Source organism: Peromyscus eremicus, chromosome 5 (assembly GCF_949786415.1).
Source record: "Peromyscus eremicus chromosome 5, PerEre_H2_v1, whole genome shotgun sequence".
Lineage (NCBI taxonomy): Eukaryota > Metazoa > Chordata > Mammalia > Rodentia > Cricetidae > Peromyscus > Peromyscus eremicus.
The window spans coordinates 16,870,458-16,890,694 of NC_081420.1; the positions used below are offsets into that span (position 1 = coordinate 16,870,458).

Here is a 20,237-nt window from a genome sequence, read left to right on the forward strand (position 1 = left end):
AGTGATTGATGGGGGAGGGCCCAGCCTATTGTGGGTGATGCCATCCCAGGGCTTGTGGTCCTGGATTCTGTAAGAAAGCAGACTGAGCAAGCCATGAGGAGCAAGCCAGTAAGCAGCACCCCTCCATGGCCTCTGTATCAGCTCCTGCCTCCAGGTCCTCATGCCCTGCCTTCCCTGATGATAGACTTCAAAGTGTGAGCCGAAATAACTCTTTCCTCCCCATGCTGCTTTCGGTCAGGGTGTTTTACCACAGTAATGACTAAGACAATGGCCGTTCCAGAAAGCAGAAGAATAAAAACAGGTCCCCCAGGGTGAAACTTGGTAACTTGCTTAGACAGACAGACTGTCTGCTGCTGTCAGAGTTCTTAGCTGAGCTACTAGTGACTACCAGTTAGAGCTGTCCTGCTGCCCCAGCCAACTTTTGATGACATTTTTACTGGTGGAATCCCCAAAAGTTCAAGAGTAAATGGAGTGGGCGTAAGAAGGTGTTTGAGTGACAGCCCTGAATAAGTGAAGGCTGGTGTCATCACCAGAGAACATGTTGCTGAGTATTAGAGAGTTGTTTACTTTACTTTCACGAGTCACCAGAAATTTCACCAGCCCTAGCTAATGTCACTGATTACAGCCATGCTACCTAAGATAGGTTTAGGGCAAACTCTTTCTCCATATGGTCAGAATCTAGGACACGTGAGAGCGTGAAGAGAAAAGAGAAAGGCTTACTTCATAGCCCTGGGGCTATGAAGAAAACACTCAATATAGCTCTTGGATTATGGAAACTCAATAAAATGTTATTTCATGCTTTATATTTACTGAAGCCATCATTCATATTGTCTTTGGCACTAAGAGTTTGAACTCCAGCAAGGAAGGCATGCACTGAATAAATAATAGGAGATGTCTTAAGAAAGAGGAAGTGGCAGATGTTCCTGAAGTGAGCTGGGCCAGTCATCTGGAGGACCGTGACAATTCTCCCTGAGTAATTGCTGGGGTGTTTATAATCCCTAAAATTCATAATCTTGAAAGTTTTCTGCTCCTGGAGGATGTATGTCCCTTTATCTTGTCTGTTTCTTTGCTCCCAGAAGTTTCAAAGCATATAGTCATCCTGGTAATAAATTAACTTTGTTTCCCACAAAAAAGCCAGTGTGAGCCAGGCAGTGGTGGCGTACGCCTTTAATCCAAGCACTTGGGAGGCAGAGGCAGGTGGATCTCTGTGAGTTTGAGACCAGCCTGGTCTACAGAGTGAGTTCCAGGACAGCCAGGACTGTTACACAGAGAAACCCTGTCTAAAAAAAAAAAAAGCCAGTGTGTTACTGGAACCATTCTGCCCATGGCTGCCCAGTAAAGGAAAAGCGTTGAAGTTGACAAGGCACAAAAACAGTCTTAACAATCACAACTACTTTGCACCCAGAGCATTCTGGTTGTGTTCTAGCCTACATACATAGTGGGAAGCTAAAAATCATTCCAAAGACTAGCCATGAAATTCTCAAAACCAAAATTAATGGTAAATCATCATGTTAAAGAATATATCTTTGCCAGGCAGTGGTGGTGCATGCCTTTAATCTCAGCAGTTAGGAGGCAGAAGCAGATGGATCTCTGTATCTTACAGTGTATTTAAAAATATTCTAAAGGATTTTTCATACATATATATCTTTAAAATACTTAATAGCTGTTACCTATTCTGTGAGGTACATTTGGGAAGCCTAGAGATTGTCTTGAAAGCAAGTAAGTAATAAAATAGAGTAAAATATATTAAAGACACAGAAGTAGATTTAGGGCATGTGTGTATTGAAAACAAGTGGGAAAAGCAGAGATGCTTTTAATGCTTTGTAAGACGATGAGATTTGGGGTCTCAGTGATCACAAACACCAGGACAGACAGAGTGATTCACCATAGCTAATATTTCAAGTAGGAGCAACTCATACATGAAGCAGACTCAGTCTTGGCATTGGGTTGGTGGTGGGCTGAGTATGTTTGCAATATGAAATCAGTTGTGCTGGGGTCACGGGAGCCAAGTGTGTGAAGTTCACAGGATATAATTTCCCTTCTGACCTTGCAGTCAGAAATGGCATACCAGAGAATCAATATCACCTCCTCCATCAAGTTTAGCTGAAAACACTTAAAGCCTATGCTTAGGATACTGACCTAAGTTCAAGCCCCAGAACCCACTCAGATGATGGAATGAGAAATTGGACTCCCAAACGTTGTCCTCTGACCTCCACATATTTGCCCTGGCATTCATGTACCCACCCACATACATACATACACAGATACATAAATGTGATTACAGTTCTTTAAGCCTGTGCGTAAAGAAACTGGAGCTCTATCAGGGTTAGTGAGGGATTACTAGATGAAGGTCCAAATCTAGTGTTTCATGTGCAATACTCAAGTAGAAACAGCTTCGAGGTAGAGCAAGGTTCCTGGCAGCTTTGTGGGGCAGGAAAAGGTAGAGGGGGTCATTCTCACACTGCCAGAGCTGAAGTCCTTGCTAAACTCCCTGTACTATAGCTAGCACAGTGGGTTGAGAACAGGCCTTGGGTGGCATGCGAAGGTAAAACAAAAATGAATCAGCCCTCAGGTGGATGGATGACTGTCAGGTCTAAGTCATTGTATTACAGTGTGGGGGCGCTGTCCTGTAATCCCAACACTCAGGAGGCTGTGGCAGGCCAACCTGTTCAACACAGTGAGACTCTGAGTTAGTTAGTAAGATAAAACAAAAGCCTGTAATGCCAGCCCTCAGGAGACAGTGGCAGGAGGATTGCCACAAATTCAGGGCTACCCTGGTCTGCATAGCCAGTCTAGACCAACCACAGCTACATAGTGAGATCCTGACCCTGTCTCAGAAACAAAGGAACTAACAAAAACCGATGACCAAAACAAACACATCGCACACCAGGTCACTTCATGATCCAGGAAGCCTCAAGGACTGAAGTCACATGAAAGCAATCCCAGAATTCAGGTGCCTAGAAACCACAGGAGGAAAGAGATGTAATCCCATGTCTTTAAGGATTCTGCAGCCACCTTTAAGAACATAGTGTCCAACCCTGTGGGTGTGTCTCAGCGACAGAGCACCATCCTGGGGTGCACAAGGTCCCAGGTTCCATCCATAGCAACACAAGGCAAAAACACAGAGTGAAACATGTCAGAGCTAAAGAAGGTATAGACAAGATAATAAGCAGCAGCAGAAATAAAAGTTAAAAAATAGACCTACACATGCTTCTGATATCAAATTGTCAGGCCCAGACTTTAAACACACTTGTTATGTTTCAGGAGATTTAAAAAAAAAAAAAAATTGAAAAAATGTTAGCAAGAAATGGATGTTATTTAACTCAAGAAACCAATAACCCACTATAAATTCTCAGTCTGAAGCCGAAATTGGAAATTTAGTGTTGGGATTCCATATCGGTGTAGATCAAGCTGAAAACAGAGGCATAAAGGAACAGGAGGATAAGTTAGTAGATCACAGTGAAATGTTACTAGAGAAACAACGGGTGTGGAAACAGCTGAAGAGCCACATTTTTAAAAAGTAAACTCAGACCTTCTGTTCTTCAGAAAAATTCACTCAAGATGGATCATAGACCTCGATGTAAAATGCCCAACTGGGATGCTTTCAGAAGGTGATGGAGGTGACATGGCTTGGTGACAACCTTTCAGAGACAAAGCTGAAAGCAGGACACGAGAAAAAGATGTGGCATTTTATTAAAAGTAGTAGTGACGCCGGGCGGTGGTGGCGCACGCCTTTAATCCCAGCACTCGGGAGGCAGAGGCAGGCGGATTTCTGTGAGTTCGAGGCCAGCCTGGGCTACCAAGTGAGTCCCAGGAAAGGCGCAAAGCTACACAGAGAAACCCTGTCTCGAAAAACCAAAAAAAAAAAAAAAAAAGTAGTAGTGACATTGCCGGTGACAGTGTTAAGTAAAAAGAAACGCTGTATCTAGGACAGATGTTAGGAAATACCCAATAAAGGATTTGTATCCAAATTATACAAAGATCTCTTAAAACTCAGTGAAAAAAGAAAGAAACAGAAAAAATGTCAATTTAAAAATGGACCAAAAGATCTGAGTAGACATTTCCCCAAAGAAGGTACATGGTGTCAAATAAATAAATAAGTAAATAAAGTCACCATCATGTCATTAGAGAATTAACATTAAAGTGACGACGTACCACTGCACACCTATAGGATGGCTAAAATCTCCAAGTCCCCTAAAACCCAAATGAAGGCTGTGGAGCATCAGGACCTCTGCAATTGCTGGCCCAACAAGGCATTCTGGAAGACCCCTGCAGCTTCTAAAAAACCTAATTATATCCTTACCACGTGACCCCAGTGATCAAGCTTCCGGGTAGTTACCCAAACCAACTGAAAGTTTGTATCCACTGCGCACAAGTGTTTTTGATGGCTAGATTCATGGTGGCCAAATACTAAAGCAATGATGACCTCTAGCAGGAGGATGGATGATGAGTCCTGGTACAGTCTTTTGATACAGTATTGTTCAAGGATAAAGGAGAGATGTACTATCTACCCACAAAAAGGCACGGTGGAACCTCCTGTGCATATTAATAAGTGTAAGAAGCCAACCTGAGAAGGCTCGGTGCCCTAAGATCCCATTATTCATCCATGATGTTCTGGAGTAGGCGAAACTACGTGCTGATTAAAAAAAAGACAGTGGTTCCTCAAGACAGTGACCACAGCCCGACACACTACTCGGTGAAGCAATTGAGGACAGACAGGCCAGTCAGCTGGAGCAGGTTATGCCTCCCTTGCTAATGGACAGGGCCACAGACAGAGTATGACCCCCACCCCCACCCCACCCCAAACGTAGATTGCTATGTACCTGATCTTTTGGCTTTTTCTGTCGGGTAAGTGTCGGCTTTTATAAGGTGCTCTGAGTGGAGAAGCATTTGTCTCAGATACTGCCCACCTCCCTGCCATTTAAGACTTTGACCTGATGAACACTGCAGTGTTTATGGGAACGAGGCCTGTTTCCCTCGAGAACAATAGCCCTTTAGACAAACATGTAGACACTGGTTTATATGTCTGTAGATTCAGAAGCAGAAAGAGCCTTTGTTGGGTAAGCGTCAGGGCATGAGAGGTGTGTGGCTGTCTGTCATAGTGCAAAGGTGGCATTTGCAACTGCTTGTTGGGTGAGCCATCTTTTGGTAAACCTGATTTTGACGGGTACTGGTACACATGGAAAAGAAAGGTTGTTCTATCCGTTGTGTCTTATTGGGCAAGTTAATAAGAAGGAGGCATTTGGGAAGAAATTAAAACTATCTGCCAATCATTTTATTTAGGGCATACCTCTTTTTAGTCAATTTGCTCATTGTAAATTTATGAGCAAACAATATCTTATAGTTTACTGTATGATTTAATATTTCAACCTTGTCAGTTAATTTTCAGTTTTTAAAAAAATGGTGTAGAGGCTCAACCCGGGGGCTTTTACATATGGTAGGCAGACACTTTAGCAGTGAACAGTGCCCCTGCCCATGTTGTTTAAAGGAGCTCATTGAAGACTCGGGATTGGTGGTATGTGTGTGCCGTATCAGTACTGGGGGCCACAGCAGAGGATCTAGAGTTTGAAGCTAGCCTGGGCTATGTAGTAGGCCCTGTCTCCACAAACAGAGGATCTAGAGTTTGAAGCTAGCCTGGGCTATGTAGTAGGCCCTGTCTCCACAAACAAAGGTACGCTGACGAACACCAAAGCTGGCTTTATTATGTGCACAGCTCTGCTGTCTGAGATTTGCTTTTGCTCGGTCTGGTCTTTGCCTCTGTGGTTGTCTCCTGCTGCCTCTTCTGTTTGGCTGAGAACAAAGCACTGGGCCAGGCTGTTGAGCATGCACTATGTGACTACTGTGGCTTGGGCTGTCCAGTAAGTATAAAATACAGCAGTTTTCTAAGGTTTAGTACAAGGGTGAAAGAAAAAAAATGTAGCACAAATATTTAGGATATCCTAGGTTAACTAAAATATGTTACTACAACACATTTGTCTTCCTTTTGCTTCTAAGTATGTCATGAAAACAGTTTGAATTACCTTTGTGGTTCCCATGTGGTTCCCAGACTTCTCTGCTCCGAACAAACACGTGGCTTCGTAGTGACGTAGGAGTCGCAAGCACCTGGTCTTAGCTTGAGCTGGTTTCCTTCCTGGTTACACTTCTGCCCTGGTGTCTGGGTCTTGGGATCCTGCTGTCCTGTGAGCTCAGACAGCCTAACCTTCCCCGTCTACCGAAATCCCCCGAGAGTGGTCAAGGCACCGGACTCTGCTCTCTGGAATTCGGCGTGGTGTGGATGATCAGACTTGCATGGTGTTTTCAGTCACAGAGGATGGGCTTTGCTACATGCCATCTGTCACCACTGCAGTCTTCATGACTAAACAGGAAGAAAAGCTCAGAGCTGAACGTGGGGCTTCAGGATGGCCCGCCTGTCCCTGTAAAGTTTCCAGAGGCAGAACTTCAGGGTAGGAATCATGATGTCCATAGGGGCAGAGATAAGGAAACAATTGATGTATGTTGTCATTTTTTGGCTCTTTGGGGGGACCCCCTACCCAGCTCACAGATAAGCCACACACGAAGGCTTATTATTACTTATGAATGCCCGGCCTTAGCTTGGCTTAGTTTCTTGCCAGCTTTCCTTAACTTAAATTATCCCATCTACCATTTGCCTCTGGGCTTTTCCCGTTCTCTTACTTCCGTAAATCTTACTCTTACTCCGTGGTTTGCTGTGTAGCTGGGTGGCTGACCCCTGGAGTCCTCCTCCTCCTCTGGCTGCTAGATCTCTCCTGCCAGTTTTTTCCTTCTATATGTTCTCTCTGCCTTCCAGCCCCACCCATCCTTTCTCCTGCCTTGCTATTGGCTGTTCTTCATTAGACCATCAGGTGTTTTAGACAGGCACAGTTACACAGCTTCACAGAGTTAAACAAATGCAGCAGGAGCAAAAGTAACACACCTGAAAATAATATTCTACTATAGGTGTGTTAAGAAGTAATGAAGGCTGGGGATTTAGCTCAGTGGTAGAGTGCTTGCCTAGCAAGCGCAAGGCCCTGGGTTCGGTCCTCAGCTCTGAAAAAAAGAAGTAATGAAGGCTGGGAGTGTGACTCAGTGGGGGAGTCCCTGCCTGGTGTGCACGAGTCCCTGGGTTCAGTCCCCAGTGCTGGGGGTGGGGGAAAGAGAAGGAAGGTTGTACACGCTTTGGTTAGTGTAGGGTACGTGCAAGGAAAAGTTGTGCATGCAAAGCTAAGAGAAAGGGTTAGCTTATAATCTTAGAGTCAGATCTTAATCTGGAAGGTCAGGAAGATTATTGAGGGTTTACATGTATTCAAGTTATATAGACAGTAGCATGCATGCAAGAAATTCACCTGGCTGCAGCTGCAGGCTACACCGTGAGTAGAGAACCCGGGGTAGACAGTAGTGCTGGTCTCGGGCACCATGAGTAGAGAACCCGGGGTAGACAGTAGTACTGCTCTCGGGCACTGTGCCTGCCTTGGGTTGGCCTGCTCATGCCAGGTGATGCAGCAACAACACCCTCAGTGCTCAGTGCTTGAGACAACAACGGTCTGTTTCTCTAAGGTTAGTGTCAGTCCAGGTCGCCTGTGGCTTTAGTCTGGCTCCAGTCTGAGGAATCTGCTACTGTCTGGGACTTGCTAATGCTGTGGCAGAGGCTTACAGACCAGCCACTCCTCAGAACCTGCAGTCAGTGCTTTGCTCAAATACATGTGGCCAAAGGTGTGGCCAACCTGGTATCAGTAGGATCAGGAATTGCATTCCCCTTCTGCCGGTCCAACAGGTAACATGGCCGTAGTGGGAACGTGTAACCCTTTCAAGGGGTTGCGGTGGCGGGCAGGGAGTTGTTTGGAACAGTAGTACAATTCTTTCACACTGTCATTTCTAACACTTTTTAAAAAATTTCTAAAGCCTTCAGAAACACATCACTGTGTGTTTTTGTCCTGACTTCTCTTCAGACCTAATGTGCATCACACCCGTTCTGTGCCTGGTTTTATTAGGAGCCAATTGTTCTCTGTGCTCTGTGCCCAAGGATGCCCAGAGATGCCGATGGTAGGGTACCAGATTGCTCACTTCTCAGCCCCAAAAGAGAAAATCATTATCTCCCTTGTCTGTCAGCCATGGTCCAGCTTCCTATCCAGAACAGTAAAACTCTCCTGGACCAGGAAGAGCCTCTGGAATCCAGCCTAGGTCATCCCTAGCAGAGTGAACTCTCCCTCAGCCCTTTCCTGTGCCTGCAACCACTGGGCTGCCTCAGGACCTTAGAGTCTGGGGACGTGGTACCTCGAAGCCAGCCCGGCTTCCTCTTCTCTCTGGCAGTGGACACTGGGCTTTATCCCTCAGAGTGTGGAAAGCACATTAGGTGAGCTCTTTGGCACCAGGTCCAAATACCCCCCCCACCCCCACCCCCCCCCCCCCCCCCCCGTGGTAATTGATGTCAGGGTGAGTTTTATTCTTTCTTTTGTGATAGGCAGCAGTGGCCATTTGTCAAGATGGCGGACAGGCTGTGAACTGCAAGCTTAGATGCTGTGACTTCCATCAGTGTTTGTTAAAGAAATGCCCCGTTTTTAAAAGTGCCCACTTTGCCTTTTGAGTGCACCGTTGAAGAAGTTAATCAGGGTGTGAGAGAACGAATAAAAAACACCCACAGACCGAGGATGTGACCCATCTCCCCACCCCTTTGCAGCCAGTGAACTGATGTTGGGAGTGGTGCTAAAGATGTAGACGTGGGCTCAACAGAGTATTCGAAAGAGTTGGAATTGACTTCATGCTCATTGAGTGTGCACCACTAATTTACAAACACCAGTGTTAAGTGGATGCTCTACCTATGCTGCTGTTAAAGCCTTAGCATGGGACTTGGGAGAACTATTTAGTTGCTATTTTCAAATTTCCTTCGTGGTCGGATGACAATATGGATAAGTTCCTGAAGAAGACACTTTCCATCTCCCCTCTTATTACATTGAGTCCCCATCTATGGGAGTACTTTGCAGAGTGTAGTTTCCTCCTGTGGTAGGTGATGAGGTCCCTGAGCTTGTGGGCAAAGCTGTTAGCTGCTTTGAATCTCGAGTCAGACACCGTTGACTGTGTAGCCCAAGACACGGTGTGTAGTTACAAGCGTACATGAAGGAAATGATTAATTACACTGGGAAAAGGCAACAGTGGCTGGACAGACTGTTAAACAGGAAAGGAGGTCTGTCAACAGAGCTGACTAGTAAGGCTGGTGGCTCTGGTACTCGTCTCCCTCGCTGGTGGCAGCTGTGTTCAGACACGGGCTGAAGTTTGTGGTTGGTCCGGTGACTTCTACAAACAGTAGCAGTGAGGACAGTCCTGGGGTCAAACAGGCTTCCTGTGCAGTCTCAGCATGAGATCTCTAAGGGAGGTTTAACTTAAAATCATAATAATATAATAATAATAGTAAATAAGCATATATTTGTTATACATAATGATGGGTGACTCTTTGTTTTATAATAATTCTGATGGTAGGAGGAGGAAAGCATTGAAATGTCAACATGAAATGGAATATAGAGCGTTCCTTGTCTTTTGGTGTGACTCAGTTCTCACAACACCACGTGGTGAATGAGGACAGACCAAAACATCTTTCTTATTGTCATCGTGAAAAGCTACAAAGTGGTTTTTGTTGTTGTTGTTGTTTAAAGGAAACAAAATAGGACCCTGGTAAGCCCACCTACATCAGGGGAAGTGGAGCTTTGCAGAGCAGTCTTGGGCACAGATATGAGATAGTGCAGGATGGGCTGTGAATGGCAGCTGGGTCTACAGATGTGAACATGGGGTTCACTGTTCAAAGAGGCGATGAAGCCAGGGAAGAGGAGAGAGACCCATTCCCTCATACAGAGCAGAGTGACTCCACTTGGAGCAGACTTCTTAAGCACCGAGCACTTTAGATTTGGGAGCTCGGAAGTCACGTGTTTTGCACTATGTAGAGCTACACAGTTACAGCAATGCTTCTTGCATGAACTTTTCAAAAATGTGAGCATTGTCTTTCCCATAATTCAAATGAAAACGGGTCTTCACTGTCTATGTTGCTGAAGAGTTTGCCCTCGCTGATCCATGCTATTATATGTGAAAAATACAGATTTAAAGTTTGTCCAGATAAGAAAAAATTCACTGCCTTAGTCAGGGTTACTATTTGATGTGATGAGACACCATGACCAAAAGCAAGTTGGGGAGGAAAAGGATTATTGGCTTACACTTCCATCATTGAAGGAAGTCAGCACAGGAATTTAAACAGGGCAGGAACCTGGAGGCAGGAGCTGATACAGAGGCCATGGAGGAGTGCTGCTTACTGGCTTACTCCTTGTGACTTGCTCAGCCTGCTTTCTTATAGAACCCAGGACCACTAGCCTAGGGAGGGCACCACCCACAATGGGCTGGGTCTTCCTCCATTACTCATTACTTAAGAAAATGCCCTACAGGCTTGCCTGCAGCCTGATCTTATGGAGACATTTTCTCAATTGAGGTTCCCTCCTCTCCGATAACTCGAGCTTGTGTCAAGTTGACATAAAACTAGCCAGGCACACTCATCAAGAATCTATTCTAAACTAAATGTAAATTTACAGTCTTTTTGTTTGATAGATCATAAAGCATGAGAACAAAGCCCTTGACCTCTTAGCAGTTGATCATATAGCAAAACAAAGGGAACCATATATGAAGGGAGATATGTGTCTCCACATGCACAGAGCGTGATTAGGCAGACATGGAGTCCAGAGTAATTAGAAGTGTTTCTAGGCTCCTGAGGGCTCCAGGGGCAAACGTGCTTGCTGCCAAGCTGGATGATGTGAGTGTAATTCCAGACCAGGCACAGGAAGATCACTGATCCACACTAGGTGTTCTCCGACCTCCACAAGTGTGCTGTATAGTACAAGGGCCTACACACACACATCATCCACACACATCATCATCATCATCATCATCATGTGCTTTCATAAAGGAATGACATTTAAGATGACACTGGAATAGTTAAAGGAAAATTGAAACAGACTTAGACTCGGACTACAAAAATAGATGTTTGCTTTTCAAATTTTTCTCCATGTAAAGTTTAATATTGTGTCATAATAAGCCTTAGATTAATCATTTTCCACCTGGGAAAGGAATGAAAGGCAAATTAAAATTATCTTGAAAACAGTACATGAATTTTTCAGGAATAATTATTTTCCATTTTGCTGTTTGAGGAATGGGTGGATGGAGGCCTGTGTCCCAAAGGTGAGGTTGGTCTTGAACTACTGATCCTCTTGCCCCAACCTCAAGTGCTGGGGTTTCAGGAGTGCACCACTATGCCCAGTCGTTTGATATTTTTAACTAGATTTAAGCAACTACAGGACAGAATATGTAACTGACAAGTATTTGAGACTCAAACTGAGAGTGCCTGCTGGGTCTGATTGTTTCCTGAAGTAAATATATTGTAGTTGGAGACTTTAGTGAAGGCACAAAACTAGACAGGATCAAGGAAGGCCACAGAGCAGCTAGAGAGATGGCTCAGTGGTTAAAAGCGCTTGCTACTCTTGCAGAAGATCCAGGTTCTGAGGTCAGTTCCCAGCACCCACATCAGGCAACTTACAACTGCCTGTAATTCCAGTTCCACGGGAATCTGATGCCTTCTTCTGGTCTCTCGGGGTACTACATGCACATGGTGCACTTACACATTGTAAGCAAAATAGTCATAAACATAAAAATAAAAAATAGATTTTAAAAAAAGGAAAGAAGGAAAGGAAGAATGCCACAGATTCCGTACAGCTGAAGTGCCTTCCCATTTGGCTTTTATTACTTTGTTGAGTTGGGGTCTTGGTTTCTCTGTGTAGCCCAGGCCGGCCTCAAATTCTTGACCCTCCTAGCTCAGCCTCCCAAGTGCTAGAATTACAGGCCTGGACCGCCAGAGCTGTCTCACATTATTTTCTGGGTCAGAAAAATGGTTGCAGACCACATTTCCCAGAATGCTGATGCCTTCTGCTTCTCCTCATAATGTGCAGGATGTTTCTTTCAGGTTTTGTTTTTTTTTTTCTTTCTAACCACAATTGAATTTTGCTGAAATGCCATTAGAGATCACAGTTCTCAATAGGCAGGGAGTTTGTACGGCATGCTGCTCACAAATTCTGGAACCTCCTTGCTTCGGGATATATGTCACTCAATGAGTTTGTCTTATTAAAAACAGCCTTAGCAGCTTTGCTAGATGCTCAGTGGTTCACAAAAATGCAGAGCTAATGTTTTCTTAAGGGCCCGATGGAGCTGGAGCAGATGTGCAGCAGGCTGCTAGGAATTCCATGCTGGCATGAGTTTTACACATAGGGAGCTGAGAGGAAAGAGTGGGATTTTGCTGAAGACAATGACTTTCTAATTTTAAAAATAACTGGAGAATGTCTGTACCTTTGGCTCTTTTGCTAGTTGGAAAGGTGTGACTAGCTGGTGTCACTCGAAGTGATGAAATAGAACGGTCATTGTTTGTTGTTGAGGCTATCACTTATTATCCCAGGCTGACCTAGAATTTACTATGTAGCCTAGGCTGGCCTGAGACTTATGGCAATCCTCCTGCCTTAGCCTCCCAAGTGCTGGGGTTGCAGGTGTGAACTGCCACACCCAGCTTCTCTCTTTATATGTTTGCTCAGTTGTATCCAGGCTTTGAATGTTTTCCATCACCCACTTTGCACTTAGGATGCACTCGACTTCTCAATGAGTAATTGGAAGACTTTAGGGAGCTCTAGTGAAGGGAGTTAGTCCTAAAATGATACATTTCTCTAGTATGTTGTGTGATGTCGTTGAGTTTCAGTGAAATGAGTCAGACTTCAGACTTCTTCCTGATAAATGTTTACTAAAAATAAAAGCCTACACTCCATAGTTGGCGTGAGGGATCGCTGTCCTAAAGCACCTAGGACCAACAGTTGAGAGACTCAGGGCATTGCACAGCTAAAGGAGAGGCCTGTGTCCGACAGGCAAAGAACCCCTGTATCTTGCAATGCCTTCAGAGCCCCTTCATCCATGGTAGCATTTTAGTATTTGTCTAGACTTTAAAGGGGGAAATATGGAAAATGAATTTTTGTGTTATTTTTATTTGAAGAAACAACTTCAAGTAATTAACTGTTAGAAAGTGTTGTGGAATGGGCAATGATGTCACTGGCAGGGGCACCCTCCAGCTTGGACTGGATCTCATTTTATTTCAAGTAGTGGCCATGCATATGGAGACCAGTAGATTGATGACCTCGGTATGCAAGACAGCAAACTGTTAAGTCAGTCAGAGATGGGTATGCCTGCTGCTCTGTGTAGGAACTACTAAAGAGACTCATTGATCCAGGGTACCAGTCAAGATATTTAAAAATTGGAAAGTGGCTTCTATTGGCCATTTGCAGTAAGGCTGGAGAGTTGACTTGGGTGGAAAACAAGGCAGATGGCCTGAAGTGAAAGATAAATATTATCTGACTTCATGGAAGGGGGAATCGTAGAATCTCCATTTCTGGAAATGTTTTCAAACAACACAGACCTCTTGGGAGCAGTGTTGAAGTTCAGTCCTGCCCAGAGGCAGAAAGATAGCTGGATTATGCCGTGTGATCTTTTGAGTCCTCGAAGGGACTCTCGAAGGCAGCAAATATTCTTTACTTTGTAGGCTGAAACTATTGTTTCATAGCTGTTCATTTGAAAGTTGTTCTTCTTGTGGGTATATCAGTATCCAACTTGAATCTGGAGTCAATGGTTTAAGTTATGTGTATTGTATATGCCTGAATCTGTGATGAAACTATTGTAAGCATAAGTTAGACTTTTACTTTTTGTTTTATTTGTGTGTATGTTTGAGAGAGGGAGGCAAGAAAGAGAGAAGGAGGGGGGTGAATATAGGTATGTGTGTTGTGGCATATCACTTTCCCTTATTCCTTTGTGACGGTCTTTCACTGAACCTGGAGCTAGGCTGGTAGCCCCAGACATTGTCCTGACTCTGTGCCCACCCTCCGTTGCTGGGGTTACAGGTGCAGGGGACCACATCCAGCTTTTTACATGGGTCTTCATGCTGACGCATTGAGCACTCTATCTGCTGAGCCATCTCTCCAGCCCGTCTAAGTCTTTTATAATATAAAAAGTACCTGCTTCCTTGCAAAGTTTCAATGCCATTAATCATCCAATAAATAATTCCAAAGCAATGAATATAAATATCGCAGGCTTCAAAGATAAATTAGATTGGTTCCTGCCTTCAGGGAATTTACCGTGCAAGTGAAGCTGGAACATTCACAGATCATCCTCCTGTGTGTCCAACCTGCAGCCTCAGGCTTGTGCCTGGGGTGGGGGGGGCGTGTGGGGATTTGACCAACACATTTGTTGGTGACAGTGGTATGTCACTATATCAAAGGGTTGGGCAATCCTGTGTCATGATTAGTAGATAATAGAAGAAATTGGGATAGGAGCAGAGAATAGGATTCAGCAGTGTTGTGAGATTTCAGAGAAGAAAAAATGTGTGTGTGTGTGTGTGTGTGTGTGTGTGTGTGTGTGTGTGTGTGTGTATCCTTTGGTTGTAACCAAACAAAGTTTTCTGGAGGAAAATGCATTGAGCTGCACCTTCAGTATGAAGCTTTTTTGTTTGTTTGTTTGGGTTTTTTTTTTTTTTTTTTTTCCCAAGACAGGGTTTCTCTGTGTAGCTCTGGCTGTCTTGGAACTCACTCTGTAAACCAGGCTGCCTCGAACTCATAGAGATCCGCCTGTCTCTGCCTCCCTGAGTGCTGGGATTAAAGGTGTGCGCCACCACCGCCCGGCCAGTATGAAGCATTTTGAAGAGTAGAAATAAAGAAAATGAGGAGAGAGTGGGCCTGTGACTAGTCATTCCAAGAGGACACGCTCCATGGGGCCTAGAGGGAACAGGGAAAGTGGTTGGCAAGGAGCCGGTGCTGTCCAGTCAGGGCGCCTGGCTGCGTTTACTCAGCACTTGTCCCTTCTGGTGTTGAAGTTGTGGAGGATCCACCACGTGTGCAGGTGAAAAGCCACATTGTGCAGCTCCAGAAAGAGGCTGTGGAGCCATCCCCAAGAGCTGTGACTTTGAGGCTCAAGCTGTTTGTTATGAGTGTTCCCCAAAAATGAATTCCAAGAATCGAGAAGGCCACACATTTAAATGGTTCTTTACTGAAGGACCTCTGAAAGCTTTGGCCCTGGGGATTGGAAAGAGGACAGTTAGTGTGTGAAGTTTTCAGTGTGATTTCATCTTCTTACATAGACCACCCCTTGGAACTCATGTTCCTTGGAACACAGTCTAGGAAGAATTTTCCGTGCATTGGATGATAATGCTAGAGTGCAGGTAGTGGTGTTTGTGTGGAAGGACAGTGGCTAGGGAGGAGTCAGCGCTCTGTAACTGCATCGGGGGTTAGTGCCTGCAAGAGCAGGTGGTTGAGTTATCTGCAGTACTCAGCCAGCGATGGCACGTTGTCACAGTGAGGAAAATGGGAACCCCAGATTGTGAGGGGGGGGTGACCTTCCCTGTGCTAGAGATGGTAGCATGGAGAGCTAGGAGAAGGAACGGGTGTAAGTCAAAATCTACCTGTGTAGTGTCACCCGAGAAGGTATGGGAGAGCCAGTTTAAAGGTTTCCACCTGTATAATGTCACCCGAGAAGAAGGTATGGGAGAACCAGTTTAAAGGTTTCCGGGCACACTGCTAGACTTGGAGGGGAAGGGGATTCTTATTAAATGTATTTTTTAATAAACCACGTGTTAATATGCCTGCCTGTTAGAACTCTGGATAAACGGTAGTTTCCATATGAATTCATGACTGTAGGGGGTTGCACCCAAACCACTGCCGTTTCATTTATTGGATATTAGTGGGTCTCCTCTCGTCTTCATTGAGTATTTCCCCAGCCTGATTTCCCTCTCCGGACGGAGCTCATTCCTAAGCTTACTATTTTGTTCTTTCATTTAGGTGTTTGCCTTTGATTATTGCTTTTGGTCCATGGATGAGTCAAACACAACCAAATACGCTGGTAAGTTCGCTGCTTCGTTTGGGCCCCTGGCCGCCTCCATTGTGTCTGTTTTCTCTGATTGTTCTGGAGTTTTCTTTCCCCCGTGTGTCTCACACCACTCGTTCTAGTGGGTGTGTTTGGAAAGCTGGCGATCTGACTCTGCCACGTTCATGCTGAGCAGCCTTAGACTAGGTTTGAAAACCTCAATCGAGAGGTGTGTGCGATGGTGCGCACCTGTGACCCCAGCGCCGCGGAGGCCGAGGCAAGAGGACTGCCCCGAGTTCAACGCCGGTTCAAGGCTGAGCTACGTAGCTAGTATTAGGCCAGGCAATGCTATGTAACAAGACTCTAACTGCACCTCCCCACCACCACTACCAAAATTTCAAAACCTCATTAGGTTTCTAGTTGTTCACCTCCTAAGGATGCCATTGTCCTCAGGGACACTCCCAGGTCTAGCCTAAACTTGACAAGTTTTAACTGCTATAGAAAACCTGAGGGGAGACAGCATGGACTGGCTACAGTTGCTGAGGGGGATATCATAGAGATGGCACTGAAAATAAGCATGGAATTATATATAATTAAAAATAAAAATATAACTAAGCCTAGAAGGGAAAAATGATAAGTATTGAGGTTAGGCGTATGTTAGATCACCTGATTTAGCCATTCCAAAATGTATACATATATTGAAATGTGTATGTAACACCATAAATACCTATTTTACGTGTTAATTTTTTTTTTTTTTTTTTTTTTTTTTTGGTTTTTCGAGACAGGGTTTCTCTGTGTAGCTTTGCGCCTCTCCTGGAACTCACTTGGTAGCCCAGGCTGGCCTCGAACTCACAGAGATTCACCTGGCTCTGCCTCCCGAGTGCTGGGATTAAAGGCGTGCGCCACCACCGCCTGGCGATTTACGTGTTAATAAAAAAAAAAACAAAAAAACAAAAAAACAGTAAGTTAAGCATACGATTTGAGGAGGGAATGTGGTATCCAGATATAAAGTGTCATGGTAGCAAGGCAGGTCCACGGACCTTGGGGTCAGCTCTGTGACCTGCTTTGACTCCTTGGGATGAGTGCTTAAGTTCTCTGCACCTCATCCTGCTTCCTCTTAAGCGGAAATGGCAGCCCTTGTGTGCCTGTGTCATATGGGTGCCGTACGGGTTAACTGGAGACCATAACACTGACTGACGGAAGGTGCCTGTAAATGGTGCTCCGTTTGGGTTTTTGTAGGGAGGGGGCTGGACATTGTGCTAGCAGGGGCCTGAGGAACCAGGGTAGTAAGGCAGAAAACTCGCAAAGCCGGACTAGGAAGTAGAGACCAGTGGGGTGAAAAATGGAAGCTGTTGGCATGGGCTGCCCCAGACGATGTGAAGAAGAGCCCATTTTCCTCCCTCCTGCGTCCTCAGCACGTGTCTTCCATTACTGCCTGCAGATACCACTGTAGCCTCCTACGATGTAGTGCTGGGGGGGGGGGCAACAAACTTTCTTTTCAGCCAAGTACAACTTCATTGGATCCAGATGAGAAAATATCTGTGGAATTTAGTATCTGATGAACACTATGATTGGAATCATAAGAAGATAAAAATGATTTTTAATGTGCTGATAGCCTAAAATGTGCTTTTTGGTTGCATGGTCACCTCAAATACTGTGTTCCAGTTAACCTTCAAATGAGGTCTCTTGGTTCATCGAACAAGGCGTCTTTACAATGCTGGGGTGAGGGGTAGATTTTTCTTATTCTGCAGATATCATCATTATTATGCAACTATTATGACATTTTTATCGAAAGGTAAAATTGGTGGTTGCTGTTCTCTAGGGTGTTTGACTGTTATACTAAATCTGCGTGGAAGACACATTGCTCGTGGATGAGGTCTTTGGTCCCTGTACTCATTTGATTTCTGTTTTCTTCTCTTAAAAGAAACAGCAGTTCTTAACTGTGAATAGAAACATTAAGATGGAAGCATTCATTCTCTGGTGAGAAGTAAGGGACATGGAGAGAGGGCCGCACATTTCCTGAAACTACCCTACTTGTCAGGCTCCGTGAATAATGGCCTCATTGAGACCGAGGCTCTCAGAGCCGCTCTCAAAACGGGGGTCTAGCAGGCCGAGTGGGGGTTGGTAAGTACATGGACTGAGCGAGCCAAAGACGCCAGGGCCCTCAAGTGTCATATGCTCTGTGCGAACATTAAATCCTCGGTGAAGTTTGGCTGTTTATTAAAAGCTATTATTGTAAGATGCCCTACCCTCTGGCTTTTCAGCCTGAAACTCTAACTTCTCTGGAATTGATAACAGCACTTCCGGGCTTAGGTGAAGCAGTTAAAGAGCGTGAGCTCTTGCATCAGACTGTGGGGTTCTAATTCTTGGCCCCCCACGTTTGTGCTGTGTGTGTTACTGAATCCTTTTACCTAGTACTTGTCCCCTAAAACGGATCCTCATAGGTCTCATTGTCTCTCTGTGACAGTGGCTAGCATCAGTATGTTCCAAAAAAAAAAATGCCCTGGGCTGGGATTCATGGCACCTGGTTTTGCTACAAGCTGCTAGGCTTTGGTGAGATAAAGATAACCTTTTCTCCTCATCTGTGGTCAGGATGAGGTAAAGGAGGAGCCGCAGCCATGCCTCCCGTCAAGCTGAATCATCCATTTTGTGCGGGCCGCACAGCTGTGGCGACTTCTCAGAGGCAAATCAAAGGCTGGTTTGTTCGGCCATTTGCATGGCATGGAAGTGTGCTTCGGGGCATTGTGCTCTTGGAGCATCTCTTCCTCCTTTTGCCCTCTTGATTGAGTTGGTATAATAACGTTTGGCAGGTATTTTTGAGTCAGAAGCAAAAGTCTTTGTGATAGGACTAAGTGGGGAAAAAAAAAAACAGTCAATAGGCTGCAGAGTTAGATACCTCAAACATGGCCTCTCTGCACAAAGCCATCACTTCCCCCAACCTCAGTGTGCAACCACACATAAATCTCATTAAAAGATTATAAAGTGACTGTATTAGAGTCAATAGTGATAAATTTGAGCCATCTTAGTAAATGATTACATCATGCTAATGGTAATTAAGACCTTCTTGATGAGGAATCAATGCATTAAAAATGTCATTTCCTAAAGTGAGCCCTGTCAGTAGATAAGTGGTTTCCAACAGCTTTGTTGTTTGCATCCTGCCTGCTCATCTTTAAATCTTACTGCAGATGTGAAAAGTAGTCTGGAGGCTGGAGAGATGGCTCATTGGTTAAGAACATTTGCGGCTCTTCCGGGGGACACGAATTTGGTTCCCAGCACCCACCAGGGTGGCTCACTATCTTCTGTGACTCCAGCTCCAGGGGATCTGATGGCCTCTTCTGGCCTCTGCAGGCACCAGCACACATGTGGCATGCACAGACACATAGCACATAAATAAAAATAAAACAAATATTTTTTAAAGGAAAGAAAGAAGAGAAGTCAGATGGTGGTATATGTGGGGGTCAGTGTGGATACTATTCCTTAGCCTGGGAGATTCTGAACATTGGCTTGGAAATTATGTAGTCTTTCTTGCCATATGGTGTGTTGCTCAAATTTGCTGAAGCCATGTGTTCTTGGGCATTTGTTGATTCCCCACAACCTGGAAGAAAAGATGTCCAGCTGACTCCCACTCTCCTCACTTTGTTCATGCTGAGCGAGGGTAGAAGAGCACCTTCAGGCTGAGGGCTGAGTTGCAGGCCAGTGGCCATGTTTGATTCTGTTCCCATCGTGGGGGTTGATGTGCTCAGAGGTCAGAATGATTAATTTCACATTGCCTAAGGAAAGCAAGAATAGTAAGATGACAGAGCCTGTGTGCACCAAAATTAATATGCTAGAAGCCAGTGTTTGCCAAATCAGAACCAAACTGTCAGCAGAATGGCACAATATGAATTTGTCTTAACATATTTAGGTCTAAGTATTTAACCATTGAAGTGTTCTCCTACTAACTACTTGGAGAAAGCATGGGCTCTTGGAGTCAGGCATCTTGGGCTCAACCGGTAGGCAATCATAACAGTCCTTCATTATCATGAATCGGAGGATGACTCGAGACTCCCAGAAAATTCTGTGCATCCAGAAAACAGCTGATAATTGTGAGCCATTATGTAAATCTATACACGTTCTTTGTGTGGTCATCAGGAGCACTAATGGTTGGCTGTTTAAACATCATTAAAGTAGACACGTATTGTACATGATGTCTGCTGTCCCAAAACCCACTAACCAAATGGAAAACTGGAGTACAAACTCTTTCCAGGATTTATTTTTTTCTTATTTTATAAATTGTCTTATAAACATGGCCATTTTTTTTTTTTGTGACTCACCTTCACCAAGTGGTTCCTGAG

The 20,237-nt window shown here is 44.8% G+C and overlaps 1 protein-coding gene across 1 annotated transcript in view; it reads left to right on the forward strand.

Annotated features, from left to right (window-relative positions):
* The window catches only part of Kif13a (kinesin family member 13A), a 196,073-nt gene that overhangs the window by 83,898 nt on the left and 91,938 nt on the right, over nucleotides 1-20,237 (forward strand). Inside the window, 1 exon segment of the mRNA XM_059263028.1 lies at nucleotides 15,879-15,939. Coding sequence (XP_059119011.1) covers nucleotides 15,879-15,939 — 61 coding nt within the window.